This window comes from Glandiceps talaboti, chromosome 6 (genome assembly GCF_964340395.1).
Source record: "Glandiceps talaboti chromosome 6, keGlaTala1.1, whole genome shotgun sequence".
Classification (NCBI taxonomy): domain Eukaryota; kingdom Metazoa; phylum Hemichordata; class Enteropneusta; family Spengelidae; genus Glandiceps; species Glandiceps talaboti.
Genome location: NC_135554.1, coordinates 20,524,363 through 20,549,655, shown reverse-complemented (window position 1 = coordinate 20,549,655; position 25,293 = coordinate 20,524,363). Strand labels below are relative to the sequence as shown.

The 25,293-nt window shown below is 36.8% G+C and overlaps 1 protein-coding gene across 1 annotated transcript in view; it reads right to left on the bottom strand.

Moving 5' to 3' along the window:
• Positions 1 to 3,116: 3,116 nt before the first annotated feature.
• The window catches only part of LOC144436289 (uncharacterized), a 37,681-nt gene continuing 15,504 nt past the window's right edge, over positions 3,117 to 25,293 (bottom strand). The window contains exons 2-16 of the mRNA XM_078125037.1: positions 18,548 to 18,618; positions 14,510 to 17,607; positions 14,045 to 14,144; positions 13,069 to 13,251; positions 11,991 to 12,248; positions 10,906 to 10,959; positions 10,189 to 10,257; positions 9,429 to 9,593; positions 8,472 to 8,696; positions 8,133 to 8,215; positions 7,471 to 7,575; positions 6,543 to 6,693; positions 5,918 to 6,161; positions 4,577 to 4,859; positions 3,117 to 4,066 (exon numbers count right to left, since the gene is read on the bottom strand). Of these exons, the coding sequence (XP_077981163.1) occupies positions 3,914 to 4,066; positions 4,577 to 4,859; positions 5,918 to 6,161; positions 6,543 to 6,693; positions 7,471 to 7,575; positions 8,133 to 8,215; positions 8,472 to 8,696; positions 9,429 to 9,593; positions 10,189 to 10,257; positions 10,906 to 10,959; positions 11,991 to 12,248; positions 13,069 to 13,251; positions 14,045 to 14,144; positions 14,510 to 17,607; positions 18,548 to 18,611 (5,235 nt within the window). The 5' untranslated portion in view covers positions 18,612 to 18,618 and the 3' untranslated portion in view covers positions 3,117 to 3,913. The remainder of the gene's footprint in view (positions 4,067 to 4,576; positions 4,860 to 5,917; positions 6,162 to 6,542; positions 6,694 to 7,470; positions 7,576 to 8,132; positions 8,216 to 8,471; positions 8,697 to 9,428; positions 9,594 to 10,188; positions 10,258 to 10,905; positions 10,960 to 11,990; positions 12,249 to 13,068; positions 13,252 to 14,044; positions 14,145 to 14,509; positions 17,608 to 18,547; positions 18,619 to 25,293) is intronic.

Below are 25,293 nucleotides of genomic sequence, written 5' to 3'. Positions count from 1 at the left end.
AATGTGCATTCAATTACATTACAAGGTAATTTCTATATCAGCACTTTCACTATACATGGTAGGGTTGCTTAGTTACCACTCACAAATAGCTATTACAATGTAAAAGCTCAGAATAATATACATACCCAGAATCAAAAAAAAAAATTAAAAAAAAATTCATCTTTTTAAAAATGTCATGTATACTTGATCATCAGTAGCCAAATACACATCAAATGAAAAGAGCTGTGTGTAAATTAAAATAATTTTACATTATTTATTGCTTTGATGTCTGACTATTATGCCCAAACAAAAATCTATAATGACTCACTTATAGAGATATTAACATTTCAACTCTCACAAACGTACAAACAACAGATGATCAGTTTGGTTTATCCTACAGCTCATTGCAGAATACTGTTCACTATCTCTGTTTGATACAATTATAATTATACAGAAACCAAAAAGAAACAGCACATTCTACACTTTAAGATAGCAATTTTGAATGAATACAATTTCTTGCTACATTTAGTTTGAATGAAATCAACCAAATAAACATACTGCAACTAAATACAGACATGCAGGTGCCAATGTTTTTTTTTCAGTATCAAATATGAGGATTTTGCTACTCGAAAGGATGTACTGATGGAGTCCATTATCACCCAAGTCCAATTACAACTGTAATCTGTTGGTAAGTGTTGACGGAGTGTGACACAAATTCTTATCAGTGTTCATTTCATGTCTACATTAGTTCATTTCATCAGTTGGACACAATGTAGCAAGAAACTGTATTCATTCAATCTTCTCTATCTTACTGGTTTCTGCATGCATGGTGATATCAAACACAGACAGTGAACAATAACCTGCAACAAGCTGTATGTTGCTATGGCAATGGATTTTGAAGAAATGGATACATATGGGAATAAATGAAGAAGAAAAAAAGAATATTTTGCACGATTTCAATTTCTTTTGCATTCGGTTGACTCTAGCAATGTTCTTTACATATATATGTACCAATATATTTCATTCATTCATTCATAAAATTAAGTGTGGTAATCTATGTCCTATTGTTTTCATCAAGTTTGTGAACTTATTCCTGGATCTATCTTTCAAAAGCAACTCTACTAAATTAGTAAGTAAATTTCATAACACACCTGTGATAAATTTAACAATTTGCAAAGTTCAGTTTCTATTTAAAGCTGGTAATTTGTATATACCATTCTAGCAGATGCCAAACCAGTCTACTAGCATGATTACATGATGCCCTGTGTAACACTGTTGTATCATCATATGTGCTGGTAAGAAAATGCTGGAGTGTCATCCAATCATAGAAGCTCGACTAGCTGACATTAGGAAGGTTGCTCAAACACCCAATCATAGAAGCCAGGCTAGTTGACATGAGAATGGTTGCTCGAAATCCCAATCACAGTCGCCAGGATACTTGGCATTAGGAAGGTTGCGCAAACACCCAATCACAGCAGCCAGGATACCTGGCATTAGGAAGGTTGCTCAAACACCTAATCACAGCAGCCTGGCTAGCTGGCATTAGGAAAGGTGCCCAAACACCCAATCACAGCAGCCTGGCCAGCTGGCATTAGGAAGGTTGCCCAAACACACAATCACAGCAGCCTGGTCAGCTGGCATTAGGAAGGTTGCCCAAACACCCAATCTTCACATACAGATTTGTTATTGTACATATTGCTTTAATCCCTTCCCCATATGTCTACCTTTCTCTTTTCAAGTAAATATTGAAAACCTGACCTCTGTGCTTATACAAAGACAGCAATCTAAAATTCCTATGTAGTAAATGTCAAGGACATCAATGCTGTACACACATTTCCACATTATTGCAGCAAGTCTATCTATCTGCCTGTGATCAATCCCTGTTCTATCACATTTAAATACACACCACAGCAGAGGCTTTCCTAAAAAGTGCACTGATTCACAATGCTTGCATAGAGACTGCCATATAAGTCTACAGAAAACTTGTAAATATATAAGAACATTTCTAGCATAGTTAATTTCATATCATATGACGAAGCACTAAATTGAACCATACATAATGTACAACTTATTGTTGGGATGTTACTACATAAAAGAAGGACGGTTTAACCTCATTCATACCGATAAAAGGGACTAAACGGCTGTAAAAGGGAAGTTGGAAAAATTCAGATTTTTGTTCCTATGTATAGCATTTAGAATGATGTCTTGAAATAATATGGCTCTCTGAACAATAACAGTAGATAAACAAAAGGACTCCCTAACACATCATTATGTGAAAAAGCTCCTTGACAGTAGGTATAAGACTCCCTAACATAACATGAAGTTTGTAAATATGGCTGCCTATCATGCAATAGTAATATAATGTAATAAAATTATCAAACAGATGACTGTGTGAATAAAGCTCCCTAAAGCATAACTGTATGTGAAAAGTAAAGGCTCCAGTCCTAATACATGATATACTAAATGAATAAAGCTCCCTATTGTATGTAATATTATAATCTCATAGTCAGTGAATATGACTCCATGACATGCCCCTAACACTTACTTTATCAGTAATGGCATATTGACGTAGATCCTACTGGTAGAGTGAATGGTGAAATAGTAAGGCTCTGTATACATGTAGGTGTACATTATCTATCATACAACAACATTAGAAAGCTCTAAAAATCAAACATTTTGTGAATAATAACCTCTTTTTCTTTGCAAAATATCAATATGTAAAACAGTTTGTGACTAAGAAGGCTCCCTAGCAATGCATGCACAAGTCTGAACGAAAAAGGCTCCCTAACACAAACTGTATGTGATCGACAAGGTCTCCAGCCCTAACACAAAGATAAACTTACAGGTGATTGGTTTGGTAGACCTACACATTTTCTAGGATGCAATAAACTTGACTATTTGAAGTGGTGTTTGATACAGGCAACAACAGTTTTAAATGCACAGACAGTAATAAACCCAGCTTACACACACGTGCATATGTGCACAGACACAAGCATATACAGCATGTAGACATACAGACATGCATGCACTGGAACATATTCACACAGCCACACTTTACATGTTTGTGCACATGCGCGCACACACATGTACATGTATGGATGCACACCTGTGTGCGCATACACACACACACACACACACACACACACACACACACACACATGATGATGAATTACAAGGTATTTTCAACTATTCATTCCTGCATAAATCTGTTTTCTATTTACTACTCACACTACATGACCATCCTTCAAAAAAAAAAAAATATCTACTAATCCTCATGTCAAAGAGAGAATACTATGCATACTCCTAAATATTTTAGTATTTATATCTATGAATTTTGTAAAAATAGTAAATGTTATTATATTGAAAATATTTCAACTAATTAATAATCTTCATTTTCACAATTTACAAATTCCTATCAGAAGGGATATATCTTAAGATTCCAATATATTTTGCATATTCACCAACCATACTCCTCTGTAACACTTACAGAAATAACGTTACAATCAGACATTATACGTCGAGTCCTTGTTGCAGCTTTCCTTTTTTTTAAAATTAGAATTCTATGAAATCACTCATTCTGAAGTTCTCAAATATTCAATAAGTTTATGTCACCAATTATTGATGATTTGATTAATTCCACTTAAGGTCCATATCCTCGGAATTTGCCATGAATGATTACTCCATATCCTTGAGATTTGCCATGAATGGTTATAGTCTATATCCTTGGGATTTGCCATGAATAGCTTAAATCATATCCTTGGGATTTTCCATGAACAGCTAATCCATATCCTTGGGATTTGCCATGAATGACTAATCAAATACTCGGAATTTGCCATGAATAACTAGTCCATATCCTTCTTGGGGATTTACCATAAATGGCTAGTAAATGCAGACCTGGCAGAGTTTGGAGTACTGCATGTTAACATTTGTTGAATTAATCCAGCACATAAAAGATAAGCTCCAATGTGATTGGTCCGTCATCTTGTTGAGTAACGGCATTTGTGATGACTGGGATCAAGTGATTATCCAGTTCCTTCATGAATTTTCCCGGTAGAATTTTTCCATTGGAACCAATTTCATAACCCACCTGGTATGAAAACAAAGACGATTGAACATTACATTACTTTTTCTCTCTCTAAAGATATTCTTTGTACATCTTATTGCAGTAACTATATTCAGTTAAAAAAGAGTGGAAATGAATTTATATTTTACTCTTAAATGTGATTATTCATAGATGTCATCTTGGACACAAAATAACTTTTGAGCCAAGTGTGATCTCAAAACAAATTATATTCAAAATAATTTCTCTAAGCCAATAGAAACTGTTGATACTATCTGATTAGCATACTTTATGTACCAATGGTATCTCTCTCAATGCTATCTAATTTGCATACACACTCTCTGTGTACCAATAGTATCTCTTAATGCTATCTAATTTGCATATTTTCTCTGTACCAATGGTAACTCTTAATGTTATCTAATTTGCATACTTACTCTCTCTGTACCAATGGTAACTCTGTATAATGCTATCTAATTTCCATACTTACTCTCTCTGTACCAATGGTAACTCTTAGTGCTATCTAATTTGCATACTTACTCTTTCTGTACCAATGGTAACTCTTAATGCTATCTTGGACATGTTCATCTCTTTCAATCCATCAAGACACGGTGTCAGTGCAATACAGCAGCCCTGAGCCAAGGTTTCAGCTAACCGAGTCAGTTCAACAGCGTCACATCTTTGTCCAACACTTTCGTCATTTTGTAGGAAGAAGACTTCAGTCCATCGAATTGTTTTGTTTTCCCCCATGTAGTCGGTACCATTTTGAATTCTTAGACTAGTAATACCTTCCATAGATTTGCCATCAATTGGACTCACAACTCTGTAAATACATCAATTTTTTACATGAAAAAAAAACAAACTATCATTTAAATTTAACTTTCTCCTTGAAATGTCTTTTATTTTTTAAATCAATGGATGAATTTGTAGGAACAGTGGACACAAATCTTTCATTCCTGGAAATTTAATTATGAGAAATAAACGTTAATTTCTTCAATCCTTATGTGTTATTTGTCTAATGTACTGAGTAATTTCCCAAAATGTACTAATTGTAAATTTTCTATGTGACGAAAAACACTTTGTATAGTGTATTCAGTCCAGTTCCTCTCTAGACTTCCCTAGACATAAGATATTAAAAGATATATTAGGAAATCGACATCTCCTGAAATTCGGTGACTTTGTTTTATGTGTATAGTGAAACCCTTCTGATATGCATGAGTTTTTAGCCTAAACTTTCACACTTCTGTCATACTAGGTACAAGGTGAGGAGGTAGCACTGCAGCACCGGTGACTTGACAAAATCAGTTATTCCAGCTGTTTCCCATAAATTCCATCTATGACATCACCTGTGTACCATAAACTGTTCTCCTTAATGGCTAACCTACAACTGCCGACATCAGACTGCGGACAAACGGAACCTGTCACAAACAGGGAATGTAAACAACTGAATTGGATTAATAACACTTGGTACAGCATGTTAGATGTACAGAGCCTCGTATTACATTCCATCATTTGATATGAACAGTTTTATGGTTACATAATTTTTATGTCATTACATAGTAGTTCACATTCACAAATAAATTTCTAGTTCCTCTGGCATTTTATGTACACACAAAGAGGCCATAAAAACTGTTCTTATCAAACCATGGTGTGTAATAAAAGTCTGCTGTTCTAGCATACTGAGCAAAGTGTTATTAATTTCAATTCATTTACTTTCCTCTGTGTGTAACAGGTTCTGTTCGTCTACGGTCTGATGTCGGCAGTTGTAAATAACTTTTATTGTAAGGTTAGCATCTGAAGCATGATTAGATACAATGAAGAGTGTATACTGTATTTGAAACTCAACATATGATATCACACTGTTCTCTTTTCTACACCTACCCTAAATTAACTTTATTGTCGTCTCCTATCCATTGCACAACAACTGTTTCCTCTGGCTGTTCAGCACCAATAGCACCACATGATATAGTGAAGTCTTTCATTTCTCTCATTGCATGGCGTAATGCCGACATAGAGTCTGGTGGTATCTGCACCATAAGACCATCTTCCACTATACTAGACTTGGCCATAAGGCCGGAACTCGTTTTGAGGGCACCATTAAAAACCACAAAACTTGCACCCGTCACTACAAACAAAATACTTGAAAGTTATCATTCAAGGTTTGGATATGTACGCTCTGTCTAGTATTGTATACTGTAGTTATACGTTTTTTGAGCACAGAATTTATTTTAGCTGAATATGCGCAAAAAGCATTTTCCACAGAAACAAGTCCTGCTAACATCCGTATGAGTTGTCACATGTTGTGAATGGTGTCACCAACAGTCGCACTGAATATGGCAGCCTAACTAGTGTATCCTTTTCACTCGCACTGTCTTGTCAAATCACAGTACTTGTAACACTTTTATACACTGCTTGGGAATTTTACGTCTAAAATATTACATTTTGAGGTCTAGCAATCGTAAATTCTCACAAGTGACACATCATATTTACAGAAATAGGCACTTACCTTTCCTGGGTTTATTTTGTATATTAATTGCCTGAGTAGCATAGTGGCCGTCATCATTTTGTATACATACTAAATGAGAATCAGCATCTGTACTGAAATTGGATGCCATCGCCATCACATGCTCATTGGAATTATTCAGAACTTTCATGATCTGTGGAAAAGACAGTGATCAATCATAAAACTGTAACTATGACTACATAATATTTTAATCATCGCTGATCCCAGTGTGTATATTATATTATGGATCACACCTAGGCTAAGGCTTGGATGATACCATTCTCTCTCAGGCATGGTTGACTGTCACTGAGGGACCCAAAGATGTACATGCCAAACATTACACTTGTTACATATCTAAGCTTATACAGTATATCACTTAGCTTTTATCATATTACAAGGACTTCAATTCCAAGGAAGTTGATGTTTATCAGACAATTCTTAATATTGCATTGGACAAAGTGACAGTAGGTATTATGAATATTAACAAGTAACTCATTCTTAGCTGGCACACACACACACACACACACACACACACACACACACACACACACACACACACACACACACACACACACACACACACACAGAGTATATTTCACAAAGGGAGCACCATGGAACTCTTCCTCGTCCTCCCCAATCTAAATAGTAGCTATATTATTAGTAAGACAATGTTTAACACACTGACATTAAACAGGCACACACATAGGAACACCAATGTGGTCACACAGACACAGACATACATGTAGTTGTTTGTAAAAATCTTTGATAAATAAATCTATCCCCATCAATATTATGTTTTCAGCCATTCAGCTGCGATTTACATTTTAATAGGTGTCTACACATACTATAAATGCCGACAAGACCAGTTAGTTACAACACATAAACTTAGCCAAAAGGCCAAGAAGCCAATAACACAGATCTATGTACTTACATCATCGTATCTATTCTTGGGGAAATTAATTGATGTCTGTCTATCTTCCATGTGTATAACAACGCCATTAATCCTGGGTAACATATACTGGTAGTTCTTGAAATCCTGGATAATGTAAAAATAAGACTTAAATATCAAACATTGAAAACTGATTAAGTTGTCAGCCAGTAGTGTTATGATTTGTATCCAATCATTATAGCTAAAGTGATGTTGGCTTGCTGTTTCACTCATGTAACGTGACATATATTACACACCCTCAGACAACTTCTAATGCAAAAGAAACGATTACATAGTTGCCATGCACAGAAATGAAATGCATTATTTGGGTTGGTAATAATGGAACCATTTAGCATATCACAGTTAGATATATCATGGCACAGATCTTGGAACAGATGTTCACTCTATGGCATAGATCTTAAAACAGACATTCATGTCTAAGACTTTTGTCACAGTCTCCCCATACTGGCAGTCCCAAATCTTAGTATTAACACAGTCTCCCCATACTGGCAGTCCCAAATCTTAGTATTAACACAGGGTTCCCCATCAAAATTATGTTACAAACTACTACAAGAATTGAGTCGAAATGTATGCAATTTTCACAAGATCTCCCCTTTACTGGAGTTTCCAAACCTTAACAAAAACACTGCTTGTTTTGTACTTACAGCTAGGAGATTCATAATAGTGTGACCTATTTCACCATACACTGGTTTACGGAATCTGACACTCATTAGTGGGCAAGGGTAGTCTGAAAAAAATATGGACAAGAAATATGGTGTTATTGCAGCCTTGATATCCTCTGTATAATCATTGATATCGCGGGTATCAATATTGTCGATGTCTTTCAGCCTGTTATTATTCAGCCAAAGCAAACATCAAATTTCCTATAAAGACATCATGTGGTGAATCACCTCACTGCAGAATGTGATAGCAATGGTCAAGAGCACCACCAACGCTTGAAGTGAGAAAGAGATGATGTTACAATTTAGTGTGTTGATACTTACATCTATATTCAGCACCAAGTCTTAGCATCAATCGTATAGGAAACAGTTTGGCCCAAGGTGTCTCCCACTTTTGTAGTAACACACCAAACAGATACGGTGATTCTGGCAGCAATAGTTTACGTAAACACTGGAACGTTGGTCTGACATACAGAAACCCTCCATGTTCTCGACTTCCAAGGAAACTCTGGGCAAATATTGTGTTGCCTAATTCAGTAACGGTATTGTCTAAAATAAAATATGGAGTTTGATTATTATGATGAACTTACATGACTTACATTTTGACATGATTTCAAAGATTTTTCACAGCGGACTACATTTCTTGTGTTGCCATCCATTTTCAACTATTCCTTGTTGAAAATATACACAGAATGTCTTTTTTTTAAAAGTTCACTTTCACAAGAATATGTATAGGAGCACAAAAAAGACACCAGCAAAAAACAGGAGAAAATTGATAGCAAACACAAAATAAATGTTCCATATTTCATCTTTTTTATTGAAATATAGATTTGGTAGTGTAAACATCACATTGCAAGTTATATTTCAGTCAATGAACAAATGCTCAGTTTTTTTTAATATCATGAATATTCATGATATGTGTTTTACTTAGGTCTCATGAATATTCATTGTTCAACCATGAATATATAATTTCTGTTGACTTCCATGAGGCAACAGTCCACAACAAAGATGCCCTATACAGGCACAAGATCAACTTGATTGTAATAATTGTAGGTGATGTAAAATTATGAAATGGCTCTCCAAAACCCATAGTATATGAAAATGCCTTTATCACCCACAGTAGCGTGCACACTTTTCATCTTTCCACTGCCTTTGCAGAATTAGGCCACTAATGTATAGAAATCCAAAGTTCCTGGCCCCAAAAAATAAAACTGAAGTCAAGGACCTAGAAGAGACATTACTCTCAACATAACATGGATAAGATGAAAGCTAACAACTTACTTCTGCAGGCCTCCTCATACACTGTGTTGAAATGACAGAATATATCTCTGGGTATAGTCTTCTCCTGTGGTAGATACTCAACGACAATCACTATCTCATCCTGACCAACTATTGGCATCCCTTTGGTGGTGAAACACCAACATACTCTGTTCACACAACAGTCCACTGGAATGAAAGGAAGAAAAGTTGTACATATAAAAATTTAATATAATATTTGTGTTATTTCATGTTTTAAATATGAGCTTGATTTGAAGATAAATATCCAAGAAACTTGCCAGTTCAGTGATATGTACACTGCTGTCCCGAGGCAGCATTGCTATGGTATAAATTGATTACAAACATATCAGAAATTTACTTGTTCTGTGATATAAACATTGCTGCTACCCCCAGGCACTATACATGTTGCCATAGCATCCATTGAATACAACCATCTGAGATACTTGCCAGGTCAGTGACGTATACACTACTGCCACAGGGCACTATGTGTGTTGCCATAACAACCGTCATTGTATCTCTATGACAGTAATGTTTGTAAAATGTTGTGATTTTACAGTCTTCAGCTAGTTCTCAAAGATTACTTTTACTAATTACAAGATTGGTACATTGTGTTTTTTGTACATGAAGGCATTTTAGTTACTACTTATTTTTGCGTTTTTGTTTTCCAACGAATTAAGTGAAAATAGATCTTTAGCAAAAATTCACATGACATGTGAGTAAAATATCAAATTGTGAATATCAGGCAAAGTGGTCTGATACTTACAATTAATAATCTTGACAAGTACAAATAAGTTCTTATTGATAACAAACACTACTGGTTCCACACTGTCACCTAGGAGGGGAAAAAGACAACCAACAGTTAGGATACTAGTAGTATGCACAGTAACTATTGCTCAGATAAGATCTAAATATCCACATCATGGTTAAAGCACTAACATTTTGTTGAGTATTATTTGACTTCATTTTATTTCAATTCACTGGACAGTAAATTTATCGTTTGAGGTAAAAACGAGGACTTACAGATTGTATTAGTTAAATAGTTAAAACTGCACGAACTGCACTAGCTGCAACTGGAATGTATTTTTTGAAACTGTTATGTACGATATAATGACTTACTCAGAATATTGTACAATCTGAACAGTATTGAATTTCCCGTGGGTAATGTATTTGTGTAGCTGTACACATAATATGGTACAATAAATCCACATAATAGATTTTGGGTCCAAACCAAAACTCAGCACCATAAAGTTATCACGATTTCAATCTACCAATGTACTACTTCTGGATACAATTGACCACTAGAATTAACATGTACAATGTCCCATTATTGGTATTTTAACAATAATAGTTAGTTGTCTGATTGAAACATAATACTTTAGTTACAGCTAGTGTGCCTTTAAGTTCTGATCAATGTATTGACTGACTGCTATATCTTGGTATGATAATTTAGATGGAAACCTACAAGTACAGAAAGACTTACTTGTAAGTTTTGACATCAGATTTTCTTGATTTGGATTTTCTTCTAAGGTGTATTCTGTAATATACAAATTATAATAATGTGAGTGAACATTTACATAGTAACTAATTATCACATTCACTCCATAGCAGGGTATGTATTTAAAGGGGTACACCACTCCAGGAAATACCAATATTTTCATAAACTTTGGTTCTGGAGAGTCAATCCATGCTTCCACATCATACAATTTTCACTTGGTTGCCAAGAAACACTAAAATGAACCTCTTTCTTACCTCTATTGCTTGTTCAGTGAAGCAGCATTGCCTTATGGGGCTTACCTGTAGCAGATATGATTAATCACACTAACTATTCAGTGTATATCTAATGACTCATTATGTATGCTAAGACCCATAATGCAATGGTACATCACTGAAAGAACAATACAGGTGAAAAAGATTTGGTGTTTCTTGGCAACCATGTGAAAATTACGTAATCTAAAATCATGAAATGACTCTCTAGAAATCAAAGTTTATGGCAATACCTTCATTTCCTGGCGCGGTGTTGCCCCTTAAAGATACTCTGTGTGCACACATTATAGGCATACAAATTACTGCAATGTGGGAACACACACAGTAGATGTTACTTCTGCCTTGTGGATGTGAAATGGCATCTATTTTCCTTTGCCTATGTGTTTGGGAGATGTGTGTTTGGGGGAAGGGAGGGAGGGGAGAGGTGAACACCCATATCCCTTGGAGATATAATTGGAAACTAGAGCCCTCATAGCTGGGCAGAATTAGTACCCATAATACCTTTAATTATATCATTAAAACGACACATGTGTTGCCAGCAATTCCTGATAATAGGGTTCTCCCCAGCACTACAGGAGTACTGGTTGGTCATTTATATATTCAAATTCATTAATATTCCATAGGATAATCAGGATCAAAAGATGTCAATTGTGAGTCATGCTAAATGCATATAATTTACATAAACAATGGATCTGACTTGAAACATATTGTTCAGTTTACATTCTTCAAATTCCAGTTAGTATCATCTCTTTCTAACCAGCATATGGAGAATCAGGGACTGTTCTACGTAAGGTCACTTACCGCCCTTGACTCCAGTATTGACAACAACAGGTGGCAGTCCTATGTCATCTTTAGGAATCAAACTAACTGGGAAATTGGCCGTATGTCTTCTAGCTGACCCAACACCACCTGATGAGTTGCTGTTCCTTGACCTGACACGCCTTGATGTCCTAGGTGGTCGGATTGACAAAGCAGTGGGGCTATCATCTGTCAGATCTCCACCTGGATGGATGCCATCCGAGAATCTCACATGACGAGGTTCTCTCTGTCTCTGTGAGCCTGTCAAAATCAAAACATCACACTCAAGTTAGTATGTATTGCATATAAAATGAGAAGCGGGAACAATATAATTTATTCAAGTGTTTTACAGATTAATTAAGAAACACATGTTTCTGGATAATTTATAATACAAATGTACTATGTATGTTCATCATGGAAGCAATATGATTCATGACACAAGTTCTCTTCTCCCACTTGATTGAGAAACAGACATGTTTCGAGATATCTTATGATGAATTTTATTACATTATGTTCTTTTCAGAATAATTATGGAAAATTTGTATGAGGAAATTGTGAATATTTCTGATAATGGGCAAAGATGATGTTTGTACACAGCCTTCTCTAGCTGCAGTGAGATGGTTAAGCTATGACACACACAATAAATGGAAATTTATGGCGTTTAACAAGATACGATGAAGAATGTCAAGATGAAAGCAGTGTTTTGTGCTAGAATACAGTATTCATTCAACAGTATTCGGTGAAAAATCTTGTTACTCTTTGTTTAGCAGTTATTCTAGGGAAAAGTTTAATTTGAATAATTCTAGTTTTCTCAGGACTACAGATCTATACATACAGTCAATTTTTTATACCTCTGATGATGAAAGCAATGCGGTGACATTTTTTGTTGGTCAAAGACTAAATAGCAGCATTTCTCAAGTTTTCTTACGTTACTTTGGAGGTGATGATGGCAAAATTTTAGATTTAACAGCAAGTAATATCGGTAGCATTTTGAGGGAAGTGTGAACTTCAGTCAAACAGACAAACAGAAATGTATTTTTTTGGTTTAATTTCTATGTGATAATGATTGTTAATTGTTCACCTTCAGAGTTTGGTCTTCTGAGTACTGACTTGGATCTAGGTACCATAACACTTGGTGGAGGTTGATCTACGTTATGTCTGGCTTGTTCTAAAGGTGGTACGGTGGAACAGTATTCTGATGGGTTGTTAGGATTGGGTGATCTCCCTGGTCCACCTGGACTGTTCATGGCTTTTATTGCTTCAACTGTAGCCAATGATAGATGAGCAGAGAACAAACAAATGAGTTTATGAAATGGGGTATAAATGGCATGGCACCAAAACAACCCTTAGAATGTGACTCTGACAACAGCGCCCTCTAGTGTTGGATGTTGCTATGTGATAATACCCACTTGTGTAGAATGTTTACATGGTGACAACACCCTCTGGTGTTAATTGTACCAATTTCACAAATATGAAAATCCCAGTCCTAAATTATCACCTTATTTCATACAAATGTTTCATTTGTGTTTTTCTGCAAGATATTACCAAAGCTGCCTTAGTATCTGACATGTTCTGGCTTGTGAACAACATGTCTATGTCACTTATTTTGGTAAGTGAAATGTTATCACTAGGTGGCACTGTTTTATTTGAAAGGCTTGGCATGATGTTTCAATGATGAAATGGTACTACAACAGCATACATCATACTGACCTAAATACATACATAGAGATATACATTATTGTTTTGATATAAAAAATACAGACAACCAGAAAGATATAAATGGAAAAACTACCAAAAACAACGACACAATTATCAAGATAACTGTACCTGAAACCATCTTTGTAAACTCTGTTATTTTTTAACGACAAGTAAGAGTAAAGACATATAATACCACATATAGTACCATTTCACATTATTTTACTGAAGACTGAAAGCTTGGTAAGCAAAGTCTCTCTGGAAGATTACTGGAAAAACACTCTGTCCGATGGTAAAGAATGCAAAAATTCAAGAAGTCCAAAAAGTGACATTCATTTGTTATAAGTATAATTTTGACTTACCTCGTTGCATTATATTATTGCAAGACACGCACACACGAGCCTCTTTGTTGCCCATGTACTGTAACTTGGCCTTCGTATTGCAGCAGTTTGAACAAAACACCTGAAAAGATCAAACACAGAAATCAAACTCAGAAAAACAACTTTTATTACATAGGAAACATATTCATGAAAAACAGAAATAGGTTAGAGAAGTCAAAGTTTGCGCAGAACATTTGAATTGTGGTATTTCGTTCATTTTTACTGACACACCAACTTGTACCCAATTTCCAATTCGTATATTTCCGCAAATTAACATCTTTCAGTTTCTAGCAATTACTGGAAACAATCATTCACGCAACTGCTAAGCAGTATTTGAGATATTGTGTGTGTGTGTGTGTGTGTGTGTGTGTGTGTGTGTGTGTGTGTGTGTGTGTGTGTGTGTGTGTGTGTGTGTGTACATATACAACTGCATGAGTCAACATTTACCTTGCCACATGCTCTGCAGTGGTGTCTTCGCTTTGTAAATGTAAATTTAGTTGCACACATCATACAATTAGGAGCTTCCAGATCTGGCACCCACAGTGGTGCTGAACTCCCCAGCTGATAGGCACCGTCTGGTAGATCCAAATTAAACCTGGCAGGCATATTTTCATTCATTGTCAGTGAAGGGTCAGCTACCATCGCCATGGGTGAATGCATGACTTGGACAGGTTCACTGCTTTCACTGTCTTCTTCAGTGACACTACCCTCTGTCATTTCTGTGTCTTGACCCCCTACTGGGCCATCACTTTCATCATGGATTGGGGGTTGACTAGAGGGTTGGTTATCAAGCTGCACTCGCCGCTGTGACGGGTGATTGAAATCAAGATGTAGACTTTGTCTCATGACACTCTGTTTGCTAGTTATAGACTGCGACTGCGACATTGCTGCAGCTTCATCGCCAGTATCCTCACCGCTTGGCACTTCCTTTGTTGGGGACTGCTGAAGTTGCTTGCGACGTAGATTTTCAATGTCACTCGGTTTAGTGACATCTTGGGAATGTTGGTTTGCTGTTGCCGTCGCTGTAGATGTTTCAAACATAGACTGTGTTGTTGCTGCTGCAGCTAATGATAGGCCTTCTATAGCGCAAGCAGCAGAATCATGCATAAGATCATTTGGAGTGGTATCCTGAACTGGTAAGTTAGCGGGCTGCGGTGACCTCTGCTCTGCTTGGGGATAATCCATCACCTGTCCCATTTCTGCTGGATTTGGATTATTCCTACTACCATCAGAGTTTATATTGTTCATGTTAGGATTTCCATGTGGTATTGTAGGATTTGATGAGGGATGGCATACAAAGTTTGCATTCAGACTTTGAAATTCTGTATCTGGTGTAAGATTATTGACTCCCGGACTTAAATTCACAGGATTTGTTGGATTAAAGGTCTGTTCTACAGTCTTAGTAAATGCTGAATTTGCTACACTCCCAGCATCACTGTTCCCTCCTGCCCGGATGAAACCTCTACTCTCCTGCTGCACCATATCATATGAAGGCAGTGTAACTTGACTGTTCATGTCACCACTGTTCAACTGAGGTAAAGAGTCTTCAGTAGACTGAAGGAATGCATCACTGTTCCCTCCCGCCTGGATGAATCCTCTACAGTCCTGTTGCACCATATCATATGACGGCAGTCCAACTTGACTGTTCATGTCACCGCTGTTCACCTGAAGTACAGAGTCTTCATCAGATTGAAGGAATGCATCCATTTCATCCGGCGACATGTCCACATTGTCAATGTTTCCAAATCCTATGACGTTTGAGGGCTGGGTTGACGGGAATGATCTGAACTGATTCACTGTCATTTTCTGCTGTGGTTCTGTCACATTAGCTTGCATCATGTCACTATGAGTAATTTCTGTTTCATCAATGGAATCTTCCATGGGTGGTGTCATTTTCACCTCCTCTTGCACACTGATAGCATTTGCTTGCGATGGAAAACCTAAACTTGGTACTGATGTCTCTTGAGTTTTCATGGCTGTAGGTACAGGTGTGAATATACTTGACTGTGATGACTCCACAGCTGGTGCTGCATCAGGTTGTGATACAACTTCTGTTCCTGACATAACTGCATCAGGCATCCCTTCATGCCGCAATGCCTCTGTATACGGTGTGGCTTCTTTGTGTGGTTGCATGGTCTGTTCAGGATGTTGCATTTCCATGGATGATGCTGTTTCTGACATTGCTACTTGGGATGACATTTCAAGTTGTGAGTCTTGTTGATTTGTCTCTGTAGGTGCCAATATACCTGGCTGTGATTCTGAAGCTTGTAGAGTTTCTCCTGGTCTTCTAGGTTCTTCATCTGATTTCAATGTATCTGGTGATTCTGTTGTTGCTGTTACCATATTTGGTGTTTCCATTGGCATTGTTGTTGCCATATTTGGTGTGTCTACTTGTTGCAATGTTACCATATTTGGAGATTCTGCTGGTTTCAATGTTGCCATATTTGGAGACTCAACCATATTTGGAGACTCTTCTTGTAATAATGTTGCCATATTTGGTGATTCTGCTTGCTTAGATATTGCCACATTTGTAGGCATTTTGGACTGTAATGTTGTCATTTGTGGGGTGTTCCCATGCCCCACAGCTGATGTCAGTGAAGATGCTGCCGCCACTGGTGGGTTCATAGACATTACATTTTCATTTGAGGAATGTTCGATTGGTACCTGTGATGTAGTTGATGCTGTCATAGCTGTTATTACTTGCGGTGATTCAGGAGGCATTTGAGTTGTATTAATGTGAAATTGCTGGGTACTTGTCACAGAATGTTCCTGTGACAAATTTGAGGTTGGCATTTGCAATGATTCCCTGTTCAAGTCATACGACCTGTCCATTACTGGCTGTGCCCCTGAATTAGTCCTTAAATCTTGGATCAAGTTTTCATTTCCTGCAACAGTTCTTGAAATCTGAGGTGCTGAATTCATAACAGAAGTACTGCAGTTGGGTGTTTGTCCGGTCACTAGGGAAGAATCTATCATACTATTTTGGGAATTGATCTCACCCATCACTGGATTACCCCTAGATGAAGTGATAATACTCATGGCTGGGTTAAATTCTACTGGTTGTGGTAACTGTGGTCTGTCTGAATTATTGATTTGGTTTTCCATCGAATGGGCTGCACTGTTCATTCGTTGTAAATTCTCCAGTGAGATACTATGAGGAAGATTTGTCGGTAAGTAACTGCTAAAATCCTGGTCTGCTAGCATAGTATTACTATCGCTTCGTGTTCTACTCTCCCTGGCTTGAGCCTGACTGTCCACTGAGATAGACCCAGTGAAAACCACCCCATCCATAGGTGTGTTGTTCTGAGTTGGAGGACCAGCTGCTGACAGGTATGGAAGTGACGTCTCTGGGGCAGGTGCAAAGTCGGCCTCTGATAAGTCGATTAAATCTACAGGTGTTAAATGTTCTCCATATTTTTCCATATTGTATAAGTTATTTGAAGTTGCTATTCCGTTTTGATTGGCTTGATTGATAGTTTGATTGGTATAATGTTGCTCTTTAGTCTTGGGATCAATTGAATGTATGTGAGAATTACCATGTGTTTCTGATAGATAAACAAAGAAAAGAGAGACTGATTTAGAACATGAGTGATTAATACAGTGATAAATTTTCTCAATTCTAATTTCCGTAACACATCACTTTTCACAGCTGGTCCAGAAGATGGCAGATTCTGAGATTGCTACACCAAAAATCAATTGTCAAGTTGTATGTGTTATATCACATGTATTACTATGGTATTACTAGTATCACATGTATTACTACGGCACTTACTATGCTACTACTAGTATCACATGTATTACTACGGTACTAGTAGTATCACATGTATTACTATAGTACTACTAGTATCACATGTATTACTATGGTATTACTAGTATCACATGTATTACTATGGTATTACTAGTATCACATGTATTACGATGGTATTACTAGTATCACATGTATTACTATGGTACTAGTATCACACTTATTACTATGGTACTAGTATCACATGTATTACTATGGTACTAGTATCACATGTATTACTATGGTACTAGTATCACATGTATTACTATGGTATTACTAGTATCACATATATTACTATGGTACTAGTAGTATCACATGTATTACTATGGTACTAGTATAACATGTATTAGTACTATGGTACTAGTGTAACATGTATTACTATGGTATTACTAGTATCACATGTATTACTACGGTACTAGTAGTATCACATGTATTACTATGGTACTAGTATAACATGTATTACTATGGTATTACTAGTATCACATGTATTACTACGGTACTAGTAGTATCACATGTATTACTATGGTACTAGTATAACATGTATTAGTACTATGGTACTAGTATAACATGTATTACTATGGTATTACTAGTATCACATGTATTACTTTGGTACTAGTATCACATGTATTACTATGGTATTCCTAGTATCACATATACATTGTATTACACTATGGTACTAGTATCACATGTCTTACTCTTACCTTCTCGTTCAAAATCATCTAGCATTTTATCAAGGTCATCTGCCTGTGCAAAAAATGAGTCCATCGTTCAACTGTAATTAAAAAAGAAAAGAAATTGAAATTAATATACTGAACGTGACCACATTTCTATTTGTCTATAACTCCTTCAGTTATAGATTTGAACACATAATACATGACATGATTACAAATTGACATCAGTCCTTCTCCTCACTCCTCAAACAATGCAGGACTACAATGTACCCTAACCATGACATTCACAAATGCACACTAGAGTTTGATCCCCTCCCCTCACATTAACATGACTACAAGGTACAAGAGTTTGGCCACTCTTCTCCTCACTTCAAAACATGTGACTGCAGATTTACAAGAGTTTGATCCACCTTCAGAATCCCCCCCCCCTCCCCATACCAATGTACCATATATCACAGCATGGTGGTATGTATATACCTCCATGATCACAGCTAGAACCCCTCCTCACAGCCATTTAAAGTGTTGGCTCTAAAGACAATATAATCTGATATATCTATGTATGTAACGTAACAATGCATACACATGAAATCCATGCTGCCCTGTACTACAATAAAGAATAAGATGGAATAGATTCTCAGCTATAAGCTATTCTTGTGGGACTTGACATGTTTAACAAATACATTCATTGCCGCTTACACAATGACCTTTACCCTTTTAACTTGGATGGATATGGAGTTCTGGCTTTGTTTACTTCATGTCTGGATAAACTTTCACTAACTCAGATTACAAATAGTACTAAATGTACCTCAAGCACCCTAGTCAAAATTCATTCAAATGTACACTTTAAACACATATATTACCCTGGTAGTTGAGCCTTTGGTTTTCTAAGAGAGACACACGCTAAAACTATTGTCACAACATGTTGATACACCAGTGATAAGCTACATGTATTGAATGGATGTTAGTTTAATTATAGTCTCAGTAGGAAGGCGTCTCTGAAAACTAGTTTTTTCAGAGTTCCATGATCTTGCAGTGCTGTTTTGGTCTTCCAATGTTTACACCATATTGATCACACACAGGGTGATTAGAATCGCACAGCGCCCACTTGTGTAGTAATCTACCACATTGAAGAACAATAGATTTTAATAGTTTGCATCTATCTTTAGTAAAAGGAAGGCTGGATTACCAGTGTAGTAGTTTAGATAAGCAGCCTATCATTCTCTGGTAATATCACTTTCAACAATCCGAGACATAAACTAAAATTACTATTATGGCATGTTGACATTAATCGATCAGTTGACATTGATATGATTACACTCAGAGTGGATTATTTGTTCAGGCTACTGCCAGACCCATGCAGTGTTTCATTTGTATAAACTTCCAGTCAACATTTCTGGGGACTTCCAGTGTTTACAAACCTGTAAATTATCACGATTACATGTACATTACAGGGTGATTATTATATATTCACATAACCAAGGCACAATTATCACCCATCATAACCTGCTACATGCCAAGATAATTTAGTTTTTGTCTGTTTCAGCTTGTCGAAGCTAAGGGTGCCACAGTTGTAAATGTCAATGTGCTACTCAATTTCCCATTATAACAACAATTTGGCAAATATTTCCAAGAATTTATGTGTATTGTATATGTAACTATCATATTACATGTACAAATATATATAGAAATCCCCAACTTATGTCACCATGCATCAAATTTCATTCATCTTCTGATTTTCCTGGAAGTTGTAAATTGCAGTATCTAGCCGAGTAACCAAAGTACAATGTACATTCAAATCTGACCAATTCTTTTTTTATTTTGATGACTGCTGTACTTGTAAGATTCCTCACTTGCTTTCAAACTGCTTTCCCTACTCAACCATGAGCACATTAAACGATATAGAACTATTCAGAATAAATCATTACAAATTTGATATACTCTCACATAAAATAATCGGTGTCATAATATGCAATGTCAACTCAATGGTTGGGGAAATGCTACCTCTGTGTTAGAAAAAGCAATTATATGTATTACTAATACTATGAGAAATACATATACTATTATGAAATTAATCAAAATTTGTAAACATGTTTTTTTTTTTTAAAATATATATTTTTCATATTTTTAATTCAAACACACTGGAATCACTATAGTCTGTACATGAAGTTATCTGGTAAGACTTGTATTCTAAGTTGTACATTATATTTCTGATACAGTGTATGCTGACATAAATGTATGACAAAAAAAGACCCATGCCATGTCCTTCCGACCCATGTCTTTCCTCTACTGTACTACTATCCTATAAACATGACTGGACTGTCTGTAGATGTCAAAGGTCAAAGTTGAATAAACTTTCTTGCTCCTTCAAACTCTGTTTTGGTTCATCTTAGGTCTGCCCATCCAATTGAACTGTCCTAATATATTTCCAGCTAACATACACTAGGAATTTGAAGGGTTCTCTGGGTTTGACTGCCACAGCCTGCCAGACATCCTGTTACTCATTTCACTAGCCAGTGTAGTACATTTTATTCTCCAGTCCCACAAGTCTCATTCTCTCACTAATCATATCAAACAATATATGTTCGTAAATAGCTTCTGATTTGCTCATGTGGATTAAAGGAAATGGCAGTGAAGTATTATTCCAATCTAAGATCTAAAATTAGCAATTTGACAGCTTTTGGTTTCTATTTATAGTTGCAAATACATAAACAAATCGTAAAACATAATACCTTTACAATCAAGTTGTTTCACTGGACAAATGAGTAGATCTTACACATTCCAAGCCTTGCGATAACATTGCAGTATTACCTGTCTGCTGGCTGCGTTTGTATCTATATCACACTCATTCCCCATTTGCAGCAAGCTGCACATTTAGCCAATAAAAGGTAGCCTAGATCTACCTTTGGTATCTATGTAATCATCTCTTCACCCCACCCAAGGTATTGAATCAGATTTACCAATGGCATTGAATCTTTCTTCATCCTACCCATAATATCGAATCATTGAATCACCTCTTCACCCCACCCATGATATCGAATCATCTCTTCAACACCACCCATGATATTGAATCATCTCTTCACCCCCACCTGTGATATCAAATCATTTCTTCACTCTACCTGTGATATCAAATCATTTCTTCACCCCACCCATGATATTGAATCATCTCTTCACACCACCCATGATATCTCTTCACCCCGAGTAGACAGGCTAATACTACAGTAAACTGTCTACTGGCTGAATCCGTAACATCATCACTACACTCAATCACTATAACCATAGCGGTGTCACAGATCAACCAGTAGATACAAATGTAGGCTATAGTGAATGAGTGTAGTGGAGTCACAGATTTAGTCAGTAGACAGGCTATAGTGAATGAGTGCAGTGGAGTCACATATTCAGTCAGTAGACAATTTATAGTGAATGTCAGAGTGTAGTGGAGTCACAGATTCAGTCAGTAGACAGGCTAATATTGCAGCAGCCTAGTGCTATCCTTCATCAGATCTCAATATCTCAGGGTCCAGGTCAGAGATGATTTGATACCATATTGTCATCTAGACTATAATATTGTTGTCATTTATTAGACATCTTCCCTATAGAGTAGAACACTAAACAATGTATTCCAATGACAATATTCACAAGGGCCAAAAGCAAGACTGTGATGATGGTCTAGGTGAGGACATCTCTGTACACGGACTAAGGTTTGACTATGGTACATTTATACAGATCAAGGTTTGACTACATTGGGTACATCTATACATCTACATACATGGTTTGCCAGTCTACACTAACATACATATCGAGCATGCAACTCAGTAACATTATATAGTCTGATAAAAGTTCATCATATATTTCTGTATATTTTACATGTATCATCAATTAAAAAGATTATCAGTTATGGATTCCTGCATATATATTAGTTATTCAATGAGAAGCTAAATGTGTTGTTTTCAGCAAACACTGAAACAGTCACACATCTATCAAGGTGATCGTGACATCACAGACAGTTTTTAACTGGTTTGGTATATTTAAAGTACTAGTATTTGTCATCTTGATGTACACATAACACACTATCATTTAACATGTTCATACATGCATCAGCTGTTTTGCTGACCTCGCACATTATCTTATATAGATAGAACAGGTACATCACTTATGTACAGATATATGGAGTGAGTTCAACTTTGGTCAAAGTTCAACACATCAATATTTTTGTTACTAGATTATTACAAGCACACTCCTAGCTACAGTGAATTCTATTGATCCTTCACTTGTTTTATCTAATAACTTACATATGATGTACGTATAACAGCTTTGTCAACACACAAGGAAGTCTTCCTTGAGCAGTGAGCCCTCTAAGCTAATTCAATGTGCCACTGATGCGGAGAAATCTCTTGTGTGTGATCCATCAAAGTTTGGTGTCCCTATCCCTGAATAGGTGGTGACTCACAAGAAACCTACTTTTTTATCATTTTGACCCTACAACAACAAATGTTGTCTTTCATTAGAGATATCCAGACACAAGTGTGATAATATTTTACTCAACTTCAAATTCGCCTCTGAGCTTTTCCTTTTAATGGAGAAAGTAAACCTTATCAAATGTACATATACATGTAATATATTTGTTTAGGCGAATCTTCAATGAAATGTGCTGGAGATTTCAGATATTTTCACGATTTACCTATTTCACCAGTTTTATAAAAAGACACCCTGTTCTCCCTATGACATACTGATTAATATACAAGACAAGCCATTGAGAATGACATAGTCCCCGCTATGATTGGGTTTTAAGGAATTAGCACTACTCTGATCACGCAACAACACTTGTGAACCTAAATCAAACAGACTTAGATATGTTGTGTCTGCTTGTCGGACATGGAACATGCCTACAACAAGAAAGGATTGTTCGGGTATGGGGGATCATATCAATATGAAAATGGATATGCAAATGTATGTCATAGAACACTGTCCTAATACCAACTCTGAATGAGATCTGTTCAAGCATGTCTGAGTTATGGCTTTGGACATGGAAAATTCACAAACAAAATGGCTGCCAGGCAGCCATATTGGATCGTATCATGACGAAAATGGATATGCACATGTATGTCATAGAACACTGTCCTAATACCAGCTTAGAATGAGATCTGTTCAAGCATGTCTGAGTTATGGCTTTGGACATGGAAAATTTGCAAACAAAATGGCTGCCAGGCAGCCATATTGGATCGTATCACAATGAAAATGGATATGCACATGTATGTCATAGAACACTGTCCTAATACCAACTTTGAATGAGATCTGTTCAAGCATGTCTGAGTTATGGCTTTGGACATGGAAAATTTGCAAACAAAATGGCTGCCAGGCAGCCATATTGGATTGTATCACAATGAAAATGGATATGCACATGTATGTCATAGAACACTGTCCTAATACCAACTTTAAATGAGATCTGTTCAAGCATGTCTAAGTTATGGCTTTGGACATGAAAATTCACAAACAAAATGGCTGCCAGGCGGCCATATTGGATCGTATCATGACAACAATGAATATGCACATATATGCCATAGAACACTGTCCTAATACCAACTCTGAATGAGATCTGTGTGAGCATGTCTGAGTTATGGCTTTAGACAGGGAAAATTTGCAAACAAAATGGCTGCTAGGTGGCCATATTGGATCGTATCATAAAACAAATTGACGTGCATATGTATGCCATAGCATGTTGCCCCTGTACCAAGTTTGAAAAAAATCGGTACAGGCATCTCCAAGAAACGGCTGCGGACGGACGGACGGACGGAAGGACGGACGGACGGACGGACGGACGGACAGACGGAACCCAATCCATAAGTCCCCGTTCCGGACTTCGTCCGCGGGGACTAACAAGTATGTTTCTATGGTTTTATTGAAATGCTAAATTTTCAGATATGGACAAAGGCTTCTCTGAAAATATGCTATTACATGTGCATGTATATGGTATGCCCTCAACTACATGTATACATGTATTTAGTCTAGTGGCTATCCATTCATTTTGAATCTGAAGATCTCTTTCACCATCTTCAGATTCAAACCCAATAGATATCAGCTATACTATCAAACACTTGGCAATACATGTAAGCAAATACAGGTGTTCAGTTTAAGGCAGAGACTGACGGTAAACAATAAACACACAAATAAAATATGTCACACAGCTTAGACTATCACTCTATGAATGCAACATATAGGAGAAAAAAGAAATCTACATTTCAGAGAAACTGACTACACAAACTATAAATGTACGCAGACAGACAGGGAAGCAGGCAAAGACAGACAGACAGACAGACAGACAGGTGGGTGGATGGATGGATGAACAGACAGGCAGACAGACAAATGGACACAGATAGCCACAGATAGCCAGACAGACAGACAGACAGACAGACAAACAGACTGACGTGGATGGATGGGTGGACATAGATAGCCACAGATAGACAGACAGAGACAGACAAGCAAGCAGGCAGAGCCAGACAGGTGGATGGATGGATGGATGAACAGACACAGGCAGTCAGACAAATGGACAGAGATAGCCACAGATAGATAGATAGACTGAGAGGCAGGCAGACAAACAGACAGACAGACAGACAGACAGACAGACAGACAGGCAGATAGACAAAAAAATAAACAAACAGATGGATGGAAACAATGCTATAGCCCCCCCCCCCCCCCCCCCCCCCCAACTCATTCAGATCATGCCAAATGGAAGTAAAGGACTCCTAATGTAAAGTATGAATGAACACTATTCAGAAGGC